Source organism: Euprymna scolopes, chromosome 19 (genome assembly GCF_053919585.1).
Source record: "Euprymna scolopes isolate OS-2025 chromosome 19, ASM5391958v1, whole genome shotgun sequence".
In the NCBI taxonomy this organism is placed as follows: domain Eukaryota; kingdom Metazoa; phylum Mollusca; class Cephalopoda; order Sepiida; family Sepiolidae; genus Euprymna; species Euprymna scolopes.
The window spans coordinates 82,914,310-82,937,204 of record NC_136500.1 but is presented as its reverse complement, the minus strand read 5'-3'; the positions used below and the strand labels follow the sequence as shown (position 1 = coordinate 82,937,204).

Here is a 22,895-nt window from a genome sequence, read left to right as displayed (position 1 = left end):
GAGAGATTGATCTTTCTATCGATACCAATTTTTTCATGGTCCGATGCATCTGTCAAAAGTTTTTAGCAGACATACAAACACACACACACTAAAACACACACATGTTCCTTTTTACATAATAGACTAGCAGAGGTATGCGGGCATTGCTTGATGTGGAGAGGTTTCATGGTAAGGGTATTGATCAACAGGACCTTAAAAAAATGTTTCAAACAAACAAACATATTTATCAACTCCCTAAAAAAGTGTAAATAGCAATGAGTACCCATGCGAGGGCAAAAAAAAAAGTAGTAAGTAGGCAGGCAAATTTGAACCTGTAACGTTAAGAGGAAAAGGAAGTGAAAAAAAGCAAATGGTTTAGTCGCCACGCCCACCGTGACATACGATGTTGCCACTGTTCAAAATTAAGCTTCGTCATTGCAAGGCGTACAATGATTTTGCAAAAAATGTCGACAAAAAAGTGACCCCCTCCTTGTAAAAAATAGGCTAGTTGCCAGTGAAAGAATTAGTGTTTTTTGGCCAATTTTTGGATATTTGTCGTCCGAGAGACTGAGCTTTTAAACAATACTAATTTTGTCAGTGTTGGTTGCATTTTAAAAGATTTTAGCAGACATACGCACAAACACACAGAAAAATTACGGCAATTAACCAACTTGCCATGCCAGTACTAACATATAGTTTTGGCATTATTGACTGGCCTCAGAAAGACATAAATTGGCTTGACACAAAGACAAGGAAAATGCTAACCTTGTACCGAGTTATTTATCGAAATCAGTGCATGCCTCGTTTGTACCTACCCAGGCGAGAAGGAGGTATGGGACTCTCGGAAGTCAATCATCAACACAGAGCCACAATCGTCAGCATAGGTCAGTACATAATAAGTTCCTGTAACCCCAAGCTTATGAAAATTAAAGACCATTATCAGAATCGAGCAAGTAGTACAACATCTATAACACAACTTGCCACTCATTTTGGAAAAGATTGCCTTACAAATGATACTGAGAACCCAAACAAGCCTGCCACTGACATAGCCCAGAAAAGTCGGAAAAAATACACTAGCCAGTTCCATAGTGTTAAAACAGAAGAATGGACCAACCATAAACGGGCAAAATACCTACCGACTGAACTATCCCAAGAATATATTGATAGGGATGGTTCCCTGGACTGGCTCAAAAGAGGATCCCTCCATTACGACTAAGAGAGGTTGATATTGGCTGCACAAGACCAGGGCCTCATGACAAACGCCTTCAAAAAGATGTGTGGTCTAAGCAACAATAATAAATGCAGGTTCTGTAGCACTGAGGTTGAGAGTGTGGGCCACCTGATTTCTGGTTGCAAAGTCCTACTTGGAGACGGTTATTATACAGATCGCCATAATGGAGTTTGCAAATACCTTCACTGGAAGATATGTAAGAAACTCAACATTCAGTGTAGTAAAAACTCCTGGGAACATATACCCGAACGAACAGTTGGGAATGACAACTACACTATTCACTATGACTACATAATCCCTACTGCTACATATCTTGAAAACGCAGCTGTTAAACCAGATATAGTGATTTGGGACAGAGCAAACAAAAAAGCGACCGTAATAGAGGTCAGTGTACCCAATGATACAGGGCTTAACAGAGTTGAGAGGGAAAAGATAACAAAGTATCAAGGACTTATGTATGATATGAAACGAAATTGGAAATTAAAAGACGTTTCAATTATACCAGTCATCATAGGAGCAACTGGGCTTATGAAAAAGAACTTTAAAAAGTACATAGCAAGCATACCCGATGAACCAAGTGCAAGTGAAATACAAACGATTGCACTGAAAGGGACGGCTAGAATCCTGAAAAGATCTCTTGGTTGGACTCACTAAAATAGGGGTAAATGTCAGACATCTGGTTGGATGTCCCATCCCCTAGAAGAAAAAGTTTAAGAAAAATGAAAAAAAAAAAAAGAGGGAAAAGTGAGATTTATATAATAGACTAGCGGGGCTACCCGACGTTGCCACAGGTATTAGGCATTTCTTATTGAGTAGCATATACCACAATACAATAACAAAAGATAAAGTAATTATTTCGTCCAGGACATGCTGCAATTAAACACACCTGCTCTGTCTAGGATATTGAGCACTTTGATAATGTCAAGTCGTCCCCCACTTTCCACAATAATTTGATGAAGAATGACGTCATAACCAGAAGTAAACTCCCTAGTCCCCCCCCCCCTTACAAATTGAATAAAAAGGAGGAGATGAAGTCTGGAAGGACTGTCTAATTAAAACTTGCTAATCCATGTGATAATAATCTAAAGTCGTCCTCCACTTAACACTATAATTTGAAGAGGAATGATGTTACCATCAGAAGTGACTCCCCCCCAGCCTATCACCCCTCCCCCGTCTCAAATAAATAAGAGGAGATAATGTCTGAAAGGATTGTCTCATTAAACACTTGCCAATCTATGTGATAATAATATCAAGTTTTCCCCCCACTTCACACCATAATTTAAAGAGGAATGACGTCATCAGCGGAAATTATCTCCCAGGCTATCACTCCCCACCTACTCGAATAAAGAGGAGGAGATAATATCGGGGAGGATTGTGTCATTTAAACACTTGCCAATCCATTTGATGGTGTGGCTATTGAGGTTGTACAGTAGTTTTGCTACTTGGATGATATCATGTAGCACAGGGAGAAGTTGGTGCTAATGTGATTGCACAGAGTAGGATTGGATGAATATACTCTGAGAATTTCTTCCATTATTAATCAGTAGAGCATTTTCACTGTTCACCTAGGGAAGAGTCTATCAAGCATGTGTATGCAGTATGATATGAAAGTAAAACCTGGCCAGCGAGGATTGAGGCTATGTGTTGCATGCAGAGGAATGCTACGAGAATGATATGTAATTATTAAGCTTAAAGATAGGCTTAGATCTGATAACCTCAGAGGAAGATTAAATCCTGACAGTATCAGGTGATGTGTGCATAAGATTTTGTTGGCATTGAAAGAATGGGGGAGAGTTCTTGGGTTAGTGTATATAGAAGAGTTAAGGTAATAGTCAGTTGGCATGGGAAGCCCAAGGAAAACATGAGAAGAATTAATAAGAATGAACTTGAAAGAGAGAGGGATAAAGACCTGGCCAGAGATAGATCAGTTGAAAAGGCAATTAAAGCCATCAACATGTAAAATGGACACTAAACCGAATATGATGCTGAAATTCTTCAAATAGATGCAATGAGATGTGAAGAATGAGTTTGTTTGTTTTTTTTTCAGGTTTAATGAACTATATTTGAATTTTGGCCCTCCGACAAAAGGAGGATGGACCTGTAAAATCACCCTTGTCCGTTCATCTGTCTGCACTTTTCTAAATAACTATGCCTTGGAATTTTTAAAAATTTTGCACAAACATTAAACATGATATGAGTAAAAAAGTGACAGAACGGATTTTCCGGGAAATCTCTGGTTGTCTTAATGCCTTGGATTTTTTTTAACTTTCTGAAAAGTTGTGACTAACTGATTTCTATATAATTTTGTTTGTCTATACTTCGCGATAACTCTTGGGTGTGCCCCAGGGGCTCTTTTAGGGCTAATAAAAACACTCCATTTTTGGGACTATTTTACCATATTTGTCCAAAATTTTCTGTGCATGTCTATTTAGCAGTTTTGCATGGTGCTGAACTCAAATTTAAATATGTTAAGGCTTTGGGGACTTTTGAGACTAAATGGGGTGGGGGGGCAAATGATGGACTTAGTTATTTCTTTTTTTTTTTTTTTTTTTTTTTTTGCATGGTGCAGAACTCAAATTTACATATGTTAAGGCCTAAAACTGCACCATTTGTTCATTTTCTCCAGGATTTGACATCTCTGGGAACTTTTGGGGCTAAATGAGGGGGAGGGGGCAATGCTGAACTTAGTCCTTTTTTTTTATGCCCCGTTCACTGTGCACTCATGGGGGACCATGCATACTTGTTTTAGTTAAGGATTGATCATTCATATTATCATAATTCTTCAGATTACTATTCTCATTTTTAGTGTTACTTTCACAACATTTTGTTCAATGTAATCTTCAACCTTCTTCAGGTATATCTTCTCGAACTCGGGGAATCTTTCTGTCAAACTCAAGAATTTGCACAAAATTTCACATCCTCAGCGCAGGTGACACTAAAAATACAATTGCAAATTACTTAAGACTACCCATCAGTCATGACTAGGATTAGGACAACAGCATATTCTTTTAATTGTTTTGACTCTCGAGTGTGTATCCGTGGATATCTTATATGCTTTTATATAGAGTGATGTGGTTCTCGATTGATTAACTGTGTCGGATATATATTCAAGAGTCAAAACAATGATAAGAATATTCTGATGTCATAGGCCTCGTCATGACTGATGGAATGAAAGCATGCTACATGTGGATTAAATGAATGATTCCATTCGGAATTCAATGCAGATCCCAGAGTTTGACAAAGATTCCCAGAGTTCAACAAGATACACCTGAACGAGATCAGAAGTTACATAGACTGAAATGTTGTGAAAATAACACTCAAGAGAAGAACAGTAGTTTGAAGAATAATAATATCTAGCGGGACCTGTGGAAATTCCACGGGGGATTCATTCATATGTAACATATTGATGTTGGCATTCTGTCGATGTTCAGTGTAAATGGAGACGCTCTGATATCATTGTAGCTTTTTTGCTAAAACTGCAAAAGTATTTATCTAAGCTAGTACGAATGCCCGGCAAAGCCTGATCGTAAAACACGCTTAAGTATGATATTTTAATTCTTGCAGATTTTGTATATATTATTATAGAGTTAATGTTCTATCGATTTTTATATATTATAATGTTGCGATTTCAAAAATAAAAAAATATATTCATATTACTTGGGTGCATTAACTTGAATCAAAACCGAAATAAAAACTTATGAAAAGAATATATGATTGTGTGTGTGTGTGTATATATATATATATATATATATATATATATATAAAGTTGAGTTCCTTCAGCCATAATCAAAAACGAAACCAAAACTTATGAAAAATTCTTAGTAAAATTATTTATGACAAGAAATGGAAATACACAACAATTAAGTGACCCGAATGTAAGCGTGACACAGAAAATAACACACACACTATCGTATTAATATATAGATAGTATGAGGTTTGAATGAAATCCTTTACTTTTCACTGTATGAGATGTAATCTCATTTCCCACAATAATCTGTCTTTAGTCCCTTTCTGCTTTTTGCATTTATTAATGACATAGATGCCAACTTAAATGCTGTCGTACAAAAATATGCAGAGGACATCAGGTTGTACACTGAGATAAGACAGATTGTGCACTTTATAGATCTTTCCTTTATAATATTCATGTTTTCCAAAATTTCATTTAAAACTACAACTGATACTCCTTCGTATATATGCACACATGTACAATGCACTTTTGACGAGTGTAGTGCAACACTTGCTACGCATTGTACATAACGATTTCCTTATGAAAATAAAGAAGACAGAATTTAAATCCCAGTCAAACATGAAAATTAAATATTTATAGTCAGCAAAGTTATTTGCGCGCTCATGAATATTGAATATTTTGACCCATTTCTTAGACTTTAGTATTCTTAGTGATGTCAGGTTTTTTTATGTTTAGTACAAAAAGCGAATTTAAAGCTCAATTCTAAGAAAGATACATAAAATTTACTAAATATGAGAAGAAAAATAAAAAGAGGAAATGGCATAAAGATATAAACTCTGGTCAAATAAAAAAAAAAAAAAGTGTCTCCTCAAGCCATCCAGCATAATAATCTCAAGATAGCTCTTAAAACATCTTCTGAAGAATGACGCTTTTGCAAATGAATGGATTTAGACAATAGGACCATCCAGGTTGTCATTGATGGACATACATCCAAGTAGCATAACGTTAATGCGGGAGTGCCTCAGGGGTCAATTCTTGGACTACTAATATTCCTGATATTCATAAACGACCTTCCTGATAATATTGTGTCCGAGATGGATATATTTGCTGATGATACAATGCTCTATAACATGCATGAGGGAAGAACGAATGTACATAAATCTAAGACAATGGCAGAATCGTTAGAAATTTACCTCCAGATGGTAGTGGAATGGGGCTGCAAATGAATAGTAACATTTAATACTAGTAAGACTAAGTTACTCTCCTTTAACAATTATAAGATGCCTCTTCAACCGCTGATATCCATGACAAATAACACCCTACCTGAGAATTCTTCCTTCAAACTCCTCGTCCTAACATTTGCAGACAATCTGAACTGGAACAAATACATTGAGGACATTGTGAGGAAAGTGGGTTTCCTCTATTGAGCTAGAGAACTACTCACATCTGAGAGTATCCTGTACCTTTACAAGGCCACCATTCGCCCATGAATGGAGTATTGTTGCCACATCTGGGCTGGTGCATTTATCACTAGCCTCTCCCTCTTGGATAGGGTCCAAAAAAGAGTTGTCAATCTAATAAGTACCACTTTGTCAACTAAGCTCCAACCCCTGTCCCATCACTGCAATGTTGCACCTTTGTGCCTGTTTTACAAATATTTTAATAGAATGTGCTCTGATGAACTCGTTGCACTTGTGTCCCCTCAACATACGTATCCCCGACAAACCCACTTAGCAATAAGATCTCACCCTTTCACTGTTGATGTCCCTAAATGCCAGAAAGCTTTCTTTTCTAATAGTTTCTTCCCTCAAACAGCTAGACTTTGGAATTCCCTTCTTGCTACCTGCTTTCCTGGCTGTACTGATATGCAGAAGTTTAACCATAACGTATACCAACATCTTATTAATCTTTCCTAGGCATGGCCCCAGATAGTAGCCCCTTATGTGCAAGTGCCAATATGCCTTGTTAGGGGTGAACGTGAGTAAAAAAAACAAAAAAAAAAAATTTGTTTATAAAACATAGAACAAACAGACAAACTGTTAAAAAAAAAACACTTTTAAATGCAAATAAAAGGAATTTTATTTATTTATTTATTTTATTTTATTTTATTTTTATTTTTAAAAATTTTCAACTTTTCTGTTTATTTTGTACTGGTGGGGGAGGCTTGCCCGGTCATAAAATATGCTTAAATATATTTTAATTCATGCAGATTTCGTATTTGTTATTACAGAGCCAATTCTCTATTGAATATAGGATATAGTACTGATTTCAAAAGTTATAGATAACTGAAAATAATCACCGCCTTGAAGCTGCTGTAAACAATTTAAATAGAATTATGTATATTCTTTATTTGGAATATGATTTGAAAATAATGTAGCCACATAAAATGGTATAAAAATATACAATATTTTATGTATCGATTTTCAGTATTTATTTTAACATTCCTCAATACATTAGTAAACCATTGGTAGTAAGTTATGAATATATATTTATGGCAATGGTTTCCATGTTTCATCCCAATAGGGAATCAGCATTTTAGCCTGATAGTTCCCTATGGGAAAGAAACCTGGAAGCGTCTGGGTTGTTTAATTGCTATATATTTTCACAAATTATTATATAATAATCCTTGTTCGGTTTTCTAAATCATTTATGGGCATCATAAACATTTCATTGGACATTACTTTTTTATTACCGTGTTAAATTTGGATTTAAATTCTAGCAGCAAACCTCATGAATGTCAGTTGAAAGATCTTGGGCAATTGTATGAGAATGAACAATTATTACTATTGTTTTAAAAATTGTATACCCACTATTACTATCAATTTTTACATTCTAGTACCATTTTTACCATTAACTTTAAAATTATGTGCCCACTTTTACCATCCATTTCAAAATTGTGTACCCACTTTTACCATCCATTTCAAAATTGTGTACCCACTTTTACCATCCATTTCAAAATTGTGTACCCACTTTTACCATCCATTTCAAAATTGTGTACCCACTTTTACCATCCATTTCAAAATTGTGTACCCACTTTTACCATCTATTTCAAAATTGTGTACCCACTTTTACCATCCATTTTAAAATTGTGTACCCACTTTTACCATCCATTTCAAAATTGTGTACCCACTTTTACCATCGGTTTAAAAATTTTGTACATACTTTTAGCATTTTGTGTGCACACTTTTACCATAAAATTTGTGTGCTCACTGAAAATTTTACGATGGGTTTTAAAATTGTGTACCCACTTTTACGATGATGTACCCACGTTTTCCATCTGTTTTGAAATTAGAGTACTAAAATAAACATGTAAGATTCTTACTTATAATAATTTTAAATGCTTATTTAATAGCAAACGCACTCGTTTCCAGTTTAAAACTAAATTTTAACATTAAAAATTGATAAATTTGTCTGCATTTTTGGATGATTATTTACGTTTTTATTTTTTGGATTATTGTTTACATCGTCCGGTTTTAATATTTGTGATGCTAGTATTCCAAACTGGGTAACACCTCATGTAAGCACTCTGTGTGTATGTGTGTGTATGTGTATGTGTATATATTATATCATGTTGTATGCAATCAAATCACTTATGTACTCAAGACTTCCTCTGTCTACCATGCTCTCTAGTGCCTGCATTATCCAGGTGTGTTAAGAAGTTGATGCAAGAAATGGCATGCTGTGCATTGCTAAATCACTGGAGACTCTAAGCATGTAAGGCATCTAATTAAGTATTATCTAATATATAAGCGGCTATATGTCTGTCTGTCTGTTGGTTTGTCTGTCGATCTGTTTGTCCGTCTCCATATTTTCAAACTCTATCTCCTCCGAAACTAAAAGTTGCAGAGCAGCGCTAGGTGTCTCAAATGATTGGATTTTTTACAGGCCTTTCTTTTATGGGTCTTTAGTCGGTTAAAATAGTTTTTAAAGGGTTAAAAATGGGTCAAAATTGTGAAAAAATCGTTAAACATTTTGTACATTCATCTTAGTTTATTTTTAATTTTTAATCAGTTTAGAAACGTGCCACGTTGTTACAGTGGTGTCGTTACAGTGATAACGTCACCAGCTTTGAATGCTACAGTTTCGGTTTCAATTCTCGCTGATGGCACCTGAATACTTTTTTTTTTTTACTTTTGAAATCATGACTCTGCAATAATATATACAAAATCTGGACAAATTCAAATATCATATTTAAGCGTATTTTACGCCCGGTCACCCCCACCCCACCTCTGCTAGTAATTTATAAACTTCCTGTACATGGCTCCTTATTTTAACCATTCTCTTACCTTTTATGCTCTTATGCTTTGCTCTTATCCATCACTTGATCCAGTGTAGTCCAAGTTCTTTGGAACAGTCAGTACATTTCTATTGGCCACATTGGTATCATTATAAAGATTTTTATATTCTTCATAAGTCGTCATTAGTTTTGCTGAGAATGGAGCTGTAGTGTATTTTCTTAGTTCAACCGGGCAATTTTCTTATACCTTCTGAAACTACTAATATCAATAACTAATCGAATTTTCATTGTGTAGTATTAATTGTATCTATTCTATTCCTGTATTCCTGTTTGTGTCTTTGTATATGCCATCATAGCAGGTGGTATATAAATATATTACTAGATTATCTACCTAGCATTGCCCGTGACTCTACTTTCATTATAACTCCCTGTAACATCATCACGTATGATGTCATCCAATATGATCTGTCTGTTTGTTTGTGTTTGTTTGTTCACAATATACATCATATATGATGTCATAGAGGATGTCACGTGATGTATATTGTTTTCACCTGTCAACGCTAGGTATATATATATATATATATATATATATATATATATAATGAAAATAATGAGCAGGTAAGGATTAAAGTACTTTATTACATCATCATGTCAATAAAGTTAAAAATGGTTAAAGTATCTATTTACAGTGCCTTCCCACGGGGGCAGAGTTAGACACCAGGGTCGTTTTTTAACGTGGAGAAAAGGTATAAAAATTAAAAATTGTCTCAGCCGTGAAGGATTGCTCCTAGCGAAAAAATAAACAACAGGATGGCATTTCAATTTTAGTTGATAACTTACTTTTTCAGGTTAACTTTCACACACACACACACACACACACACACACACACACACACACACACACACACACACACACACACACATATATATACTCTTAATTTATTACCACTTTATTCTTTACTGGGAATAAAAACTCATTATGTTCGTCAAGAAAGGTTTGTTCATTTATCATATAAGCAAACAAGTGTTTCGGTTCATACTAATATGTTTCGCTGTATATGTGTTTTTATTTTTACTTCAATATTGGCAGTCATTAATGCTAAAATATACTCAAAAAACAAAATCACCTCCACCTGATGAATAATCTTCTTGCAAATCGTCCGTTTATTTATAATTAGAATTTTTTGAGTCATAACATTGTATCATCATATTCCACACACCAGCTATATAATATGGTTTTATCAGTACAAATAGTTTGTAAGTTTAAAAGCAAAACGGGCTGAAACAATTGTTTGCTTATATAATAAATAAACAAACTTGTTTGGACGTACATAATGTGTTTCTGTTCCTAGTGAAGAATAAAGCGGCAAAAAATTAAAAGTATTTATAGCGCTTTAAAAGGGATTTTGTGTTTATATATATATATATATATAGAGAGAGAGAGAGAAATTTTTATTTGAAATAAATAATATAATGTACCTATTTACTATGCCTTCCCATGGGACAGAGTTAGACACCAGGGTCGTTTTTTAACGTGGAGAAAAGGTACAAAAATAAAAATTGTCTCAGTCGTAAAGGATTTCTCCTCCACCGAAAGAGAACAAGAAATAGAAGTGCAGCATCTGAAGAACAGATGGTATTTATTTGCTCCCCCACCGAGCAAATTAGGCACAAGGCCGATTTTTAATGTGAGGAGTGAAGGGAGGGGGAAGGGAAAAAGGGGACCAGCTCCCGAGAGGTGGGAAATGGGAGCTGGTTAAAGGTCAGGCATGTGGGGTTGCCCCCACATCTGGTCTTTGCTAGTCATAGCTGGTCTTTGCTAGTCATAGCTCGCAGTATCTGTCGGAACAGATGGTATTTATTTGCTCCCCCACTGAGCAAATTAGGCACAAGGCCGATTTTTAATGTGAGGAGTGAAGGGGAAATGGGGACTAGCTCCCCGGAGAGTAGGGGAGCTGGATAGTGACAATTGGTATGAAGGGTTGCCCCTACATTGACCAAGGTCTTATATGTGGGGTTTCCCCCACATATGGTCTTTGCTTGCAGTATCTGTCGGAACAGATGGTATTTATTTGCTCCCCCACTGAGCAAATTAGGCACAAGGCCGTTTTTAATGTGAGGTAAAAACCAACTCCCCTAAAAGTAGGCAAAAAGGGGGCACTCTGGTTACCAAAAATAATAATTGTCCCAGTATAGAGGGTTTCCCCTCCATTGACTGGTACAAATCATCTTAAGTGCAGTATCTGTCGGAACAGATACTACACTTTGATCTTGTCCCGAAGGCCAATGTAACCAACAATTTATTTATAGTTTAAAAACTAATAATGCATGTCACGAAGGGATGAGAAAAAAAATCAAAATGTATGGGAGATAATTCATAGTCATAGCAATTAAGTTAAAATATCATTTTCTTAAATTTTGAACTTTTGAGGTAATTAAAATTGTTATCGCTATAATAATCTTTGTCGGAATAATTATTTTTGGCAAAGATTTTAGTGTAAAAGAACATTCTAAATAGATGAAAAAGAAGACATCGTTGGTCAGAATCAAATTTTGGTTTGTAAGATTCATTGCTATGTAATTTTAACACGGAAGATTTGACTGTATAGTTTTATATATTAGATATATATGTAAATATAGCACCACTGCAAACGTATGTATTTTCTTTTTTATATGAAGAGTGTTTAAAAAGGAAGTTTAAATATGTTCGATTCTTGTCCAGAAGACAACCTAAACCAAAAACAAAAATACAGAAAATCTTTATGATGTAGTACCCATCACGGAACGAAAATGTCATATTCCAAAAATCACGTAAATTGATCAAGTCCTGTATTCATTTTTTTTTTTTTTTTTTTTCAGACTTTTGTCATTGTTTTAATAATTGTTGGCTAATAAATAAATAAATGTTGGCTAACTCATCCTTTGACCTCCTTCAGAATGAGTTGGCCGAAATGCAGTTAAACAACTATGAAGATGCGGGCAAAAGTCTGTAAAAAAAAAAAAAAAAAATATCAGTTACACAAATTATGAAGCCTCATTTCGAAGGATTCCAAAAACAAAAAACAAGAAAAATACAATTGATCAAGTAGCTTTTTTGTTTGTTTGTTTGTTTGTTGTTTCCTTTACTAAAAAAATCAAATTTTATAAAGAAGCGAAGACGATGTGTCTCAGTCTGCCATTTTTAATAAAGGGGACACAGCTCAATTCGAACTATTGAGACAGGATTAGAGATCAAAATCAACTTTGTAATGCCTAATCGCTAAAAATCGTAAAAGAATGAGACGATTTTCTATGTAAAAAAAACAAACAAAAAAACTACATAATTTCGGGAATGGCATTTTCATTCCTTAACCGGTGTACGTGTACGCACATCGTAAAGATTTTTATTTTTTATTTATTTTTTTTTTTTTTATGTATATATAAATAATTAGGTTGAATTCTGGACTTACACCGTTAAATCTATTTAAAAAAATTCAGCTTCAAATATTTTTTATTGCATCTTATTTTTGTTTTGAATTTTAAAAAAATTAAGAGAAGAAAATTATCCTTTTTTTTTATTTTGCTTTTTTTATTCATTGATCTGATTTTTTTATTTTATTTTTATCTTCATTATTTAATGAATTTTCCTTTTCTTTTCAAACAATCTTTTCTTTCAGCCATGATCTGGTTTATCTTACGGAAACGTGTCGTTAGTATGTTGACATTTTCTTTTGTTTCCTGCCGCTCTTATCCAACCGTTGCAGAAAGTTTAGTTATAAATTTAAAAAAAAAAATTGTTGCACCTTCCCATAACCCCACCATTCTTTAAAGTTTTTTTTTTTTTTTATCCATCCTGTAAAAATAAAATTAACTATTGTATAGAAATCTTGTTAGTTGTTCACGTGAAGCTTTGTTAGCTAAACACCGGCAATCAGCTTTTTGTCTTTTAAAATGAGGTTAAAATTACCTCGCTCACTTTCTAGTCACTCGCCCCTTGATACCAATAAAAGAAGAGAGACGTAGAGGTGTTATTGGATTCATATCTCTCCTCATCTATCATTCCATATCCTATCTGGTTCATCATTCAGTCTCTCCCTGACACATTCTGTCTATGCCTCTCCCACGGATTCTTGTTCTCTCTCTCTCTCTCTCTCTCTCTCTCTCTCTCTCTCTCTCTCTCACACACACACACACGTTCTCTATCTCTCCCGCATTCTCTTTCTCTCTCTCTCTCTCTCTCACGCGTTCTCGTTCTCTCTCTCTCTCACGCGTTCTCGTTCTCTCTCTCTCTCTCTCTCTCTCTCTCTCTCTCTCACGCGTTCTCGTTCTCTCTCTCTCTCTCTCTTCCACGCGTTCTCGTTCTCTCTCTCTCTCTCTCTCTCTCTCTCTTCCACGCGTTCTCGTTCTCTCTCTCTCTCTCTTCCACGCGTTCTCGTTCTCTCTCTCTCTCTCTCTTCCACGCGTTCTCGTTCTCTCTCTCTCTCTCTCTTCCACGCGTTCTCGTTCTCTCTCTCTCTCTCTCTTCCACGCGTTCTCGTTCTCTCTCTCTCTCTCTCTTCCACGCGTTCTCCCTCTCTCCCCCACGCGTTCTCGTTCTCTCTCCCACGCGTTCTCCCTCTCTCTCCCACGCGTTCTCCCTCTCTCTCCCACGCGTTCTCTCGAGTTCTCGTTCTCTCTCTCACTCCCATGAGTTCTCATTCTCTTTTTCTCCCACGCGTTCTCATTCTCTCTTTCTCTCTTTATCTCACGTGTTCTCTCTCTTTAACGCATTCTCTCTCTGACTAACGCATTCTCCCTCCCCGTCTCTCTAACAAATTCTCTCTCTCAGTCTCTCTAATGTATTCTCTCTCTCTCACTCTTCATCTCTCTTACTCTCATTCAGTGTTACTCTATCATTTACTCTTTCTAGCTATCCCTATCAGTTCATCTGTTTTTTCATTAATTTATATTAGAAATCCTAATCCAGTTCCTACTGTTGTAGATACCCAGAACACTCTTAATATTTAGATTTGTTGTAGGCATGGCAGTATGGTGAAAATTATGATAATCCCATATTCATAAAAGGTGTGTGTGTGTATATATATATATATATATATATATATATATATAGTTCTACCTTTTGTTGAACACTTTTGATAAAATATTTGTTTTAAGTTCATTTTCTATACATATGACAAAACAATTGAAATGACATAATATTTGAACAATAATAATTACTTATCTGAACATTACTGCAGTTCAATTGAATTTTTTTATTCAAGTTGAGAAATAGAAATGTTTCTGATTAAAAGATAAGACAAATGAATTATTTATTATAAAGTTTTATCTGAAAAAAATATTGAACAAAGATCAGTTGTCTTTATTTGATTCAGTTCTGGGATTGTTTTCTGAACAACTGTTTTTGAGAAGTTGATTTCTATGTCATTATTTGTATGTTTTATCGCAATGAAATGTTTCAAGTCAACACAAGTTGTCCGGTTATATGGACAGTTATGTACTATTGGCATTCTGAATCATTGCAAATTGTCCAAAGAAGGTGTAGCTTTCTCGACAGGATTCAAATAAAAATGCTCCCTTGCAAGCCAAGGCATATTCTTAATCTACCGGCACTCTCGTCTTTGAGGGGAACCAAGAGTGTTCCTGTGTCTAGTGATCAGTCAACCTCTCTCTTATCAGTTCCAGAAACTATTCTCCTCACAACTGCTACTACGTACAACATTATCATAATCATTGCCTGTTTTAAATCATTTAAAATTCATTACTGCAGAAAAAACACCTGTATTTTCTTGGTTCTTGTCCAGAATTCAACCTAATTAAAATACAAGGACAGAAAAATCTTTAAAATGTACGTATCTGTCCCAAAACAAACATGCCATATTTAAAAAAAAAAAAATCACGTAAATTGATCAAGTAGTTATTTTTTTAACTAAGAAAATCAAATTTTATGAGGAAACAAGATATTGGATTTTGGTCCGTCATCTTTAATAAAAGAGAGACAACTAAATTTAAACTATCAAGATTTTAAAATCAGCCTTTTAATGTCCACTGTATACTATGGATCGCTAAAACTCATAAAAAAATGAGTATATATATTAAAAAAACAAGCTACTTGATCAATTTACATGATTTTCGGAATATGACAGTTTCATTTCATGATGGGAACATACATTATAAAGATTTTTCTCTACTTTTAATTTTTAATTTTTTTTTAACTAGCAATGGAGGCGCTTGACCTTACTGATCGTAAAATACACTTAAATATATTTTAATTTATGCAAGTTTTGTATTTATTATTACAGAGCCAATTGTCTATTGAATATTATATTGTACCAAATATATAGTATTATAGTATTGATTTCAAAAGTTTAAAAAAAACATAAAATTGACTTGGGTGGCAACAGCTAGAATCAGGACGAAAAAATTTAGCACTCCGGATGCGTTTCCTACCATTTAAGCTAATACAACAGACAGATAAGAAAGTTTTTAAATTAGACGAGTTTTAGCTATAATTAGTTTTACGCATGCACAAACTAACGCAATTATGTCGGCAAGTTGAAATGAACATTTTACATTTCAACTTGCCAACATGTTTCTGTGTGCATTGTTCATCCATCCAAACAAAGATTTTGCTTGTTATAAACTATTCTTGGTGTATAATTACTATCTCCTGTTAATTTCTGTGTTATGTGATCGGTAGTTTAAAAGTTTATTGGTTAAATATTTACACACAGACTAAACATACGTGCATCTACAATTTTATTGATATAGATTAGATTGAATTTTGGACTTGCACCATTTTCTAGGGTGTATTTTCAAGGAGTTATTATTTAACTGTTGATAGAAATAACGTAAGTAACTGGACTATTAAAATACTTGTATCCATTTTAAATGTCTTCATTGTAATAAGCCATGTTGGAGATGTACAGGATGCCCTCCTCTACCCCTCTCAAAAAATAAAGAAATGTCACCCATGAATGCGCAATCTTTTCTGCAATCTAACCATATTCTGTACAAATAAACCTCAGTTTATGCCTGATTTGTCTACCTAGTTTCAGTCATGAAGGTTCAACAATCTTTATTTTATTGCCATTCAATAATATGCAGGGACACGCCTAGTAATCGTCTCATCAGTAGAAAAGGTGATCCTGATTAGGCTTCATACCAACCAGACTTTTATTTGTGAGATTATCCCAAAGATAATATCTATCAAAACAATCCTGAGACTATTCCTGAACCGAAGAGGCTCATCACAGCCCAAATCAGAGCAATGTCTAGAGAGGAATGTCTCTGAATTATTAACAATTTTGCAAGTTGTATCCAAATATACTTATTATTAAACGACTATAAAACAAAGACTTAGAGTTTTATGACTGAAACTTGATGGACAAATCAAACATGGATTGAAGTTTAATTGTACCAAATATCGTTGTATTGCGGAAACGATTGTGATTTTATTAATGATTCCATCGGTGACATGTTTTTGTGGGTCATCTTGTAAACACAATAGATTTTTATGTTGTGCTAGTTATTAGAAGTAGCATTTATTTGGTGTCTTATTATCTAGTCATTTTGCATGTGAAAGAAAGACTGCACTGCAGAAAATCAATTTTGATTGCTTTTGACATTTTTGATAAATTAGGAAGGGGTTAATGGATATACCACAGTAGAATATGGAATCGTCTGATATTTTCAAATCCTTGTGACATCTATGTTCATTTCCACACAATATTGTTGGGGAAATCCCCCCCCCACTCCAAGCTATGTGTTAAATAACAACTTGTGTTCAATTGTTAACTTTTTAATACTACAACGACAAATGATAAACTTATTGCTTTCCTTTGTTTCTATCATTTATGTTTAGTTCTGAATAGCTAGTTCTTGTATTTTTTTTTTTTTTTTTTTTTTTTCAATTTTCTTATCAGTTTGTTCAACTTGAGGATGGGGCAGACTACCAGATGCCAAAGATTCACCGACTATCTTATATATTCCAACCAAGAAATCGTTTTAAGATTCTGATCGTTCCTTTGAGTGCAATCGTAGATTATGACACCATATGCTTCAGAACAATAAAATGTAATTCAATTTAATTCCTTTTAAAAAATACTTTCTCTGGCTTGGAATATTTTTGTAATAATTCATGTTAAAAGGAATCCATCTTTCTTCTTGGCAGCAAATTTAACTACTAATAGTAAAAATATTAATAATACTACATTATGCATTCATTATTAATAAATTTTAAAATGAATGCACCATTGTACTTGACATTTGTGCTTCTTGGCCTGCACTACATCTCGTGGGTCGCCATGATTCAAAGTGTAATGAAGGCCGCAGAAGAAACTGACTCAACACAACCAGGCTGAATGCTGTTATAACAATAGCAGTTTTGTCTTTAATTTAGACCAAAGATTACTTTCTATTGAAAGTTTAAAGACTTAAAATTTTACTTATTAATTTTTAAGTTTCACAAGACAGAAGACGCAAATCAGCTGTTTTAACATATTAGTAGTAGATTTAAGAAGGACACTTTTGAAATTCTGAGTCTTTAATCTGACAAATCGAATGTCATTTCTGGGTTGAATTAAAGTTTAAAAGCAAATGTTTCCCTTCTATGTCTAAACAGAAGGAAAACAATCATTTTTTTATGTTCTACTGGAAAACTTGTCAAGAAAGGAAGGAAAAAAAAAACAATTTAAGAATTTAAAGAGGGGGATCAGTTTCACATATAAATTAAACATAAAATGATCCTCTATTTTAAGCCATTATAGTGTTAGAGGGTAGATATGCAAAAGAATATTATTTTGTATGGAAGATAAATCCTGTTTTTTTTTGGGGGGGGAGGTTCTTTTTTGTGAATGGGGTTCTTTGTTTGTTTTAGGCAATTACATATGGCGTTACGACCTTGGCAGTTGGATTAATGGTTTGTGGTAATAAAATTAGTTAACTGCCTTAAAAAGTTTGAATGACCCAAAAAATAAGGGATTATTTTACGTTAAATTTATATACAAAACTAATTCTCCAAATTCTAAATAATTGTTGTTTTTTTTTTTTTTTTTTGTTTTTTTTTTTTTTTGTTTTTTTGTAGAGGGGGATCTTTTTTCCACCAAGTTTTTCATAATCATCTAAAAAAAAAAAGTAGAATCTAATCAAAAAAGTTGGGAAAGAAAATCAAATACTTTGTAGAAATTCTTTGAATATTTTAAAATTTTATTTTTAATTTTGGCTGGCCATTAATTTTGTTTCAGATTTTTTTTGTTTTGTTTTTTATCAGAGTATTTTTTTAATAACAGGTGATTTTTTTTTTTTTTTTTTGGTGACCTTTTTTTATGGAAATCACTCCAGATAAGGCATGAAACCACTTGATGTAAAGAACTAAAATAAAAAGGGGGGGGGGGGGGTTCATATTAATTTTCGACATGACTCATCAGTATGTAATGTTTTCACCTGAAATGCGTTCATTTAAAAGATTATCAATCTATACAAACACCGACAGTCCTTATTCTGTGTAAGTAACATTTGTTTTTCAATACGGAGAAAACAACAGATAAAGAGACAATATGGGAGTGTTCCCAGCAGAAGAAACCCAAGATGGAAATGATACAAATGCTTATGCATTAGGCTAGGAACCTTGGGCAACAAACGGTACCATTTAGTTGATTCACATCATCAACATAAGAGATCTACTATCAGACCATGTATGGAGTACTGTTGCCATATTTGGGCTGATGAATCTATGTCCCACTTGAAATTTTTTGCTCAATTGCAGAAACGTATCTATAATTTGATTGGCCCTACCTTTTCTTTTTCACTGCAGCTTCCGTCTCACAGATGTGATGTTGCTAGTCTCAGTCTTTTCTACAAATACTTATGATGGTATATGTTCCTAATCTATTCCCTGCTTCCTTTGTTCTAGCTCGTTTGACTCGTTTGTCTAGTGGTCTTCATCAATTTGCTGTTTTAATACTTCATTGTAATACAGCTTCCTATTACATTAGCTTCTTTCAAAGAACTTCAAGGTCATGGAACTCTTCCTGCTCACTGTTTTCCTTCTATCTACAGACTTAATCTTTTTAACATTAAGGTCAATAGGCATCTCCTGTCTTTGCAATAATCCGCTTTCGTTCTTGTTAGTTCCTTACATTAAGTGACTTCATGCCTTGTCTCGAGTGAGTTCCATAAAACACACACACACACACACACACAATTATCCTCGGAACAGATTGTCGTCAAAGCAGAAATGGATTTGTTTCCAATGTTAAATAAACAAAAGCAAATCTGGACTCTTCACCCTGTTGACCGAAGGGGGATTACTTCCAGTAAACAAACGATAGTAAGAATCAGGATAGTCTCCCTTGCAGTCATTTTGATTTTTTTAGTTAAGAATAATTATCTTATCGCTTGATCACGTTATATGTGAAGGTATGTGTTTTGGAATTCTTGTTAAACATTAACCGAGTATGTAATATATGACATTTTTAATTATTTCAGACCAGTGAATCAGGCGAGGTTAAAACAGAGGACTTGTTTATGGTTGATGATAACAGGGCATCATGCTATTTATTTATTTATTTATTTATCCACAGTGAAAGGCCTAATAATGATCACAACTTGTTTGGTTAATTTACAGATGCTGCTGCTGCAAACAGCATCGAAGCTGAAAAGGAGAAACCAGCTGCTCCTACTCATAGACGTTCTCGTAGTAAAGGAGGGGCAGAGTTACCAGTATTAAAAGCATTGCCCAGATCTCTCACCGCCGACATGAAGTAAGTTGGGTTTTTTTTTTGGTTTTTTTTTCTATTTTTCAGATTTACTATTGTTATGAACAACTTTTATAATTATAAGTGAAAATGATTCTTCCAAACCTGTTCTTTATAATTCAACTTCAGTCCTATAGGTTCCTCGTGGTCTTATAATCCCAAACTGAGGCTGTTGTGAAATGGTGCCTGCCAGCATCTATCTTGTGCCGTTCTTGCATCTTCACACAAAAAATTCCATAAGCGAGTTAAAGCAGGGGAGGTAATTCTGTCTGAAACCAAAATGGTATTAGGTCCCTTTGATCATTATGTGTTTGTTATATTGCCCTAACAGCTATAATTTCCAGATTAAAACTTTTATTTGCATAAATCAGCAAGGTATAGTTATTTTGACAGGCTCGATTCTGTTGGTATTAGTTTCCACTAAGGTTAGTTTTTTGGGATAGTTAACACTCCTATATTCATGATAATATGGACCTGTCTGGTACTATGTAAGCCAGGCCTTTCTGCTCTCGAGGGACGAGCACACTCACAGTTTAATCGCTCGTAGTGACCACCAGGACTCGTTCACCTTAATATTGTGACCCCTAACCAGGACCACAACAGTTAAGACGATTAATCAGAACTTTTGGGGATATTGGACTGAGAAAAAATTGTGTAGAATTTCTGATGCCTAAAACACACATATTACTCAGACATACATGCAAATATTACAACAGATTACAATTGCTGTCCCTGACATACATCAATATTTATTTGATACAGTAGAATGTAATAGTGGAAAATTTCTCAAAGCTAATACATATCCAAATTTTAATTTCCAAAATTCTGGGCCCTGTCGGTGGGGCATTAGAATATGCCGACTTCCCCCCTGCAGAGGGTAAAAGTCCCTCAATGGGGGTCCTGGATATGACCTTAAACTATATCCAGTGGTGAGGCCCCAGCTTGTGGGCTTTGGAGAGTGTGGAGCCACCCTTTAATTACCATTGCTCCCAGGTCAACTCTGACCCGGAGTGGTAGTACCTGTTAGGGTCCCAACTATGGGTTAAATAGAAACCTACGTGAAAACAACAAATATATTCTATTAAAAATATTTTTCTTCAAAATCTTTGGATTCGGCATTAAATAACCGGAAAAGGGTTGATATGCCGTAAAACAAAAACAACCAAACCAAACCAAAATTCTGGAATTCAAAAAGTCGCGATAATCTAAGTTTTGTCACAAAGTATAAAGCATCAATCGTCGTAACATAACAAGGATTTTTTTTTTTTTTTTGTTACTTATTGTTATTAGAATGATGCTCATTTCTTGACAGGTTTATATTAGAAACTTGTGTTTATGTTATTCTTTAGAATGAGGATATAAAACTGGTATAATTTCTTCCATTTGTTATTCATCATGCTTAAAGATGATGGAAGCAGACTTTCTATTGAAATAAAACAAATAGGACATGTATTACTCATTCATTTGTACATGGGCAAATTACAACTGGTTAAAATGCATATACACGGAGATATTATAGCAGATTACAACGGCTGTCCTTAACATACATGAATGGACATATTGATACCTATTTGTATTGTTGTATTATGAATAAGTGTATGGTGGCTGGAAAGAACCAGACAAACAACATAAGTTTAATTTTAAGCGATTGATTTCTCAATCGTTTATTTTAAAAATCAACTTAAGAAAAGCAAAATAAAATAAAGTGTTCTTCAGTTCAATAACAGTTTGTCCTTGCTGTTAAGGTTATTCATTTCAGCATAGTCTTTATCGGCGATTCTCGTCTTTCTTTGTTGATAAAATATGTCAACATTTGTTATTCCTTGTGCCGGGTGGTTTTGATAACAATCTCGGAAAATAAGAGTTCCTTTTTCAATGGGAAACGTTAAGGGAAGCAACTTAGCAGATTTGTCGTCTATTTGTTATGAAAATGTTGTTCCTCTCACATTTAGATGGGACGTTTATTCAGTTATGCGTCACGGCTTTGTTGATCCTAACATGGTACAGATTTGTTGTCTGCCAGTTAGCGATATCAACTTTGTCTGCAGCTGTCTCTTCTCTCGGGTAAGCTGTCAAGTCTCCTAGTGTACATAGTAGCAGCATCTAGTAGTGGTGCCTTCGATGGATTTGTTGATCCTTAGACTAGGGATTTGACCAGTGGTCTGGTGTGGAAGTCCGTATTGGCTGGTGGTAGACTGGTGAGGTTGTAGTACTTTTTATCTCTTGGTGTTAGTCAAGACCCATGGCCAAACTGTTTGCTCTCCTTGATCTTGGAGCTGGATTCCCAACTAACAAGGAGTCATGCGGCGTGTGCTGGGCTCTATCGAACCAGTCCCTTGATCAGCTTGGCTGCTTTCTATTTAAACATAAACATAGCAGGTGTCCGGTTCCCACGGCAAGTCTTTTCTGAGTGGTCAAAATTGGATTTTGACAGCCAATCAAACTGTTGGAAATTAACCAATCAGAGTTAAGTATTTTGTAAAGATTTGTAAATATTGTTTTTAGCTGCTGCTATTTGTCATGGTTGGGGGGGGGCTGTCCCTTCTAATTCCATAATGTATTTGCTGCTACTGCTAATTTGTTGTTTTCTTTGTGAGAAAGCTTCATAAATCGAAATGTGATCTCGCACTCAACTTCCTAACAGTTATTCTCCTCTGTTTTAATCAATGAGGTCACCCTTTCATTCAGTTTGTATGGGGATAAACAAGAGAGCAAGCAGGCAAACAAACATGATCTACAAAGTTTTAGTGGTATATACATAGAAGATTGTTACTATCCATCTCTTGTGATGTTCAGGAATGAGCACACATTATGCTGAGCTTGACCTTGTGTCAGACCTAGCCTACAAAGAAGTTATTTATTAAAATTAGATTTTTAATTGGCTATTATCAAAACTAATGCACATCCAAATGTCCATATCCAAAAATCTGGAATTCAAAAAGTTGCAACAATCAGTTTTGAAATAAGTTTTGTCACAAAAATATAAAGCATCAATCGTCACACCATGACACATTTTTTTTTTTTTTT

At 34.6% G+C, this 22,895-nt stretch overlaps 1 protein-coding gene across 19 annotated transcripts in view; it reads left to right on the top strand.

The window, feature by feature from the left end:
- Positions 1 to 22,895, top strand: part of LOC145239793 (DENN domain-containing protein 5B-like) — a 410,159-nt gene that overhangs the window by 350,056 nt on the left and 37,208 nt on the right. For 11 of the 19 annotated variants that reach the window (XM_080103314.1, XM_080103312.1, XM_080103307.1 and 8 more), the window contains one exon: positions 19,739 to 19,874. In XM_080103314.1, the coding sequence (XP_079959440.1) occupies positions 19,739 to 19,874 (136 nt within the window). Of the gene's footprint in view, positions 1 to 12,791; positions 12,828 to 19,738; positions 19,875 to 22,895 lie in introns of all 19 variants that reach the window. The other 8 variants (XM_080103310.1, XM_080103300.1, XM_080103304.1 and 5 more) reach the window with 1 other exon arrangement.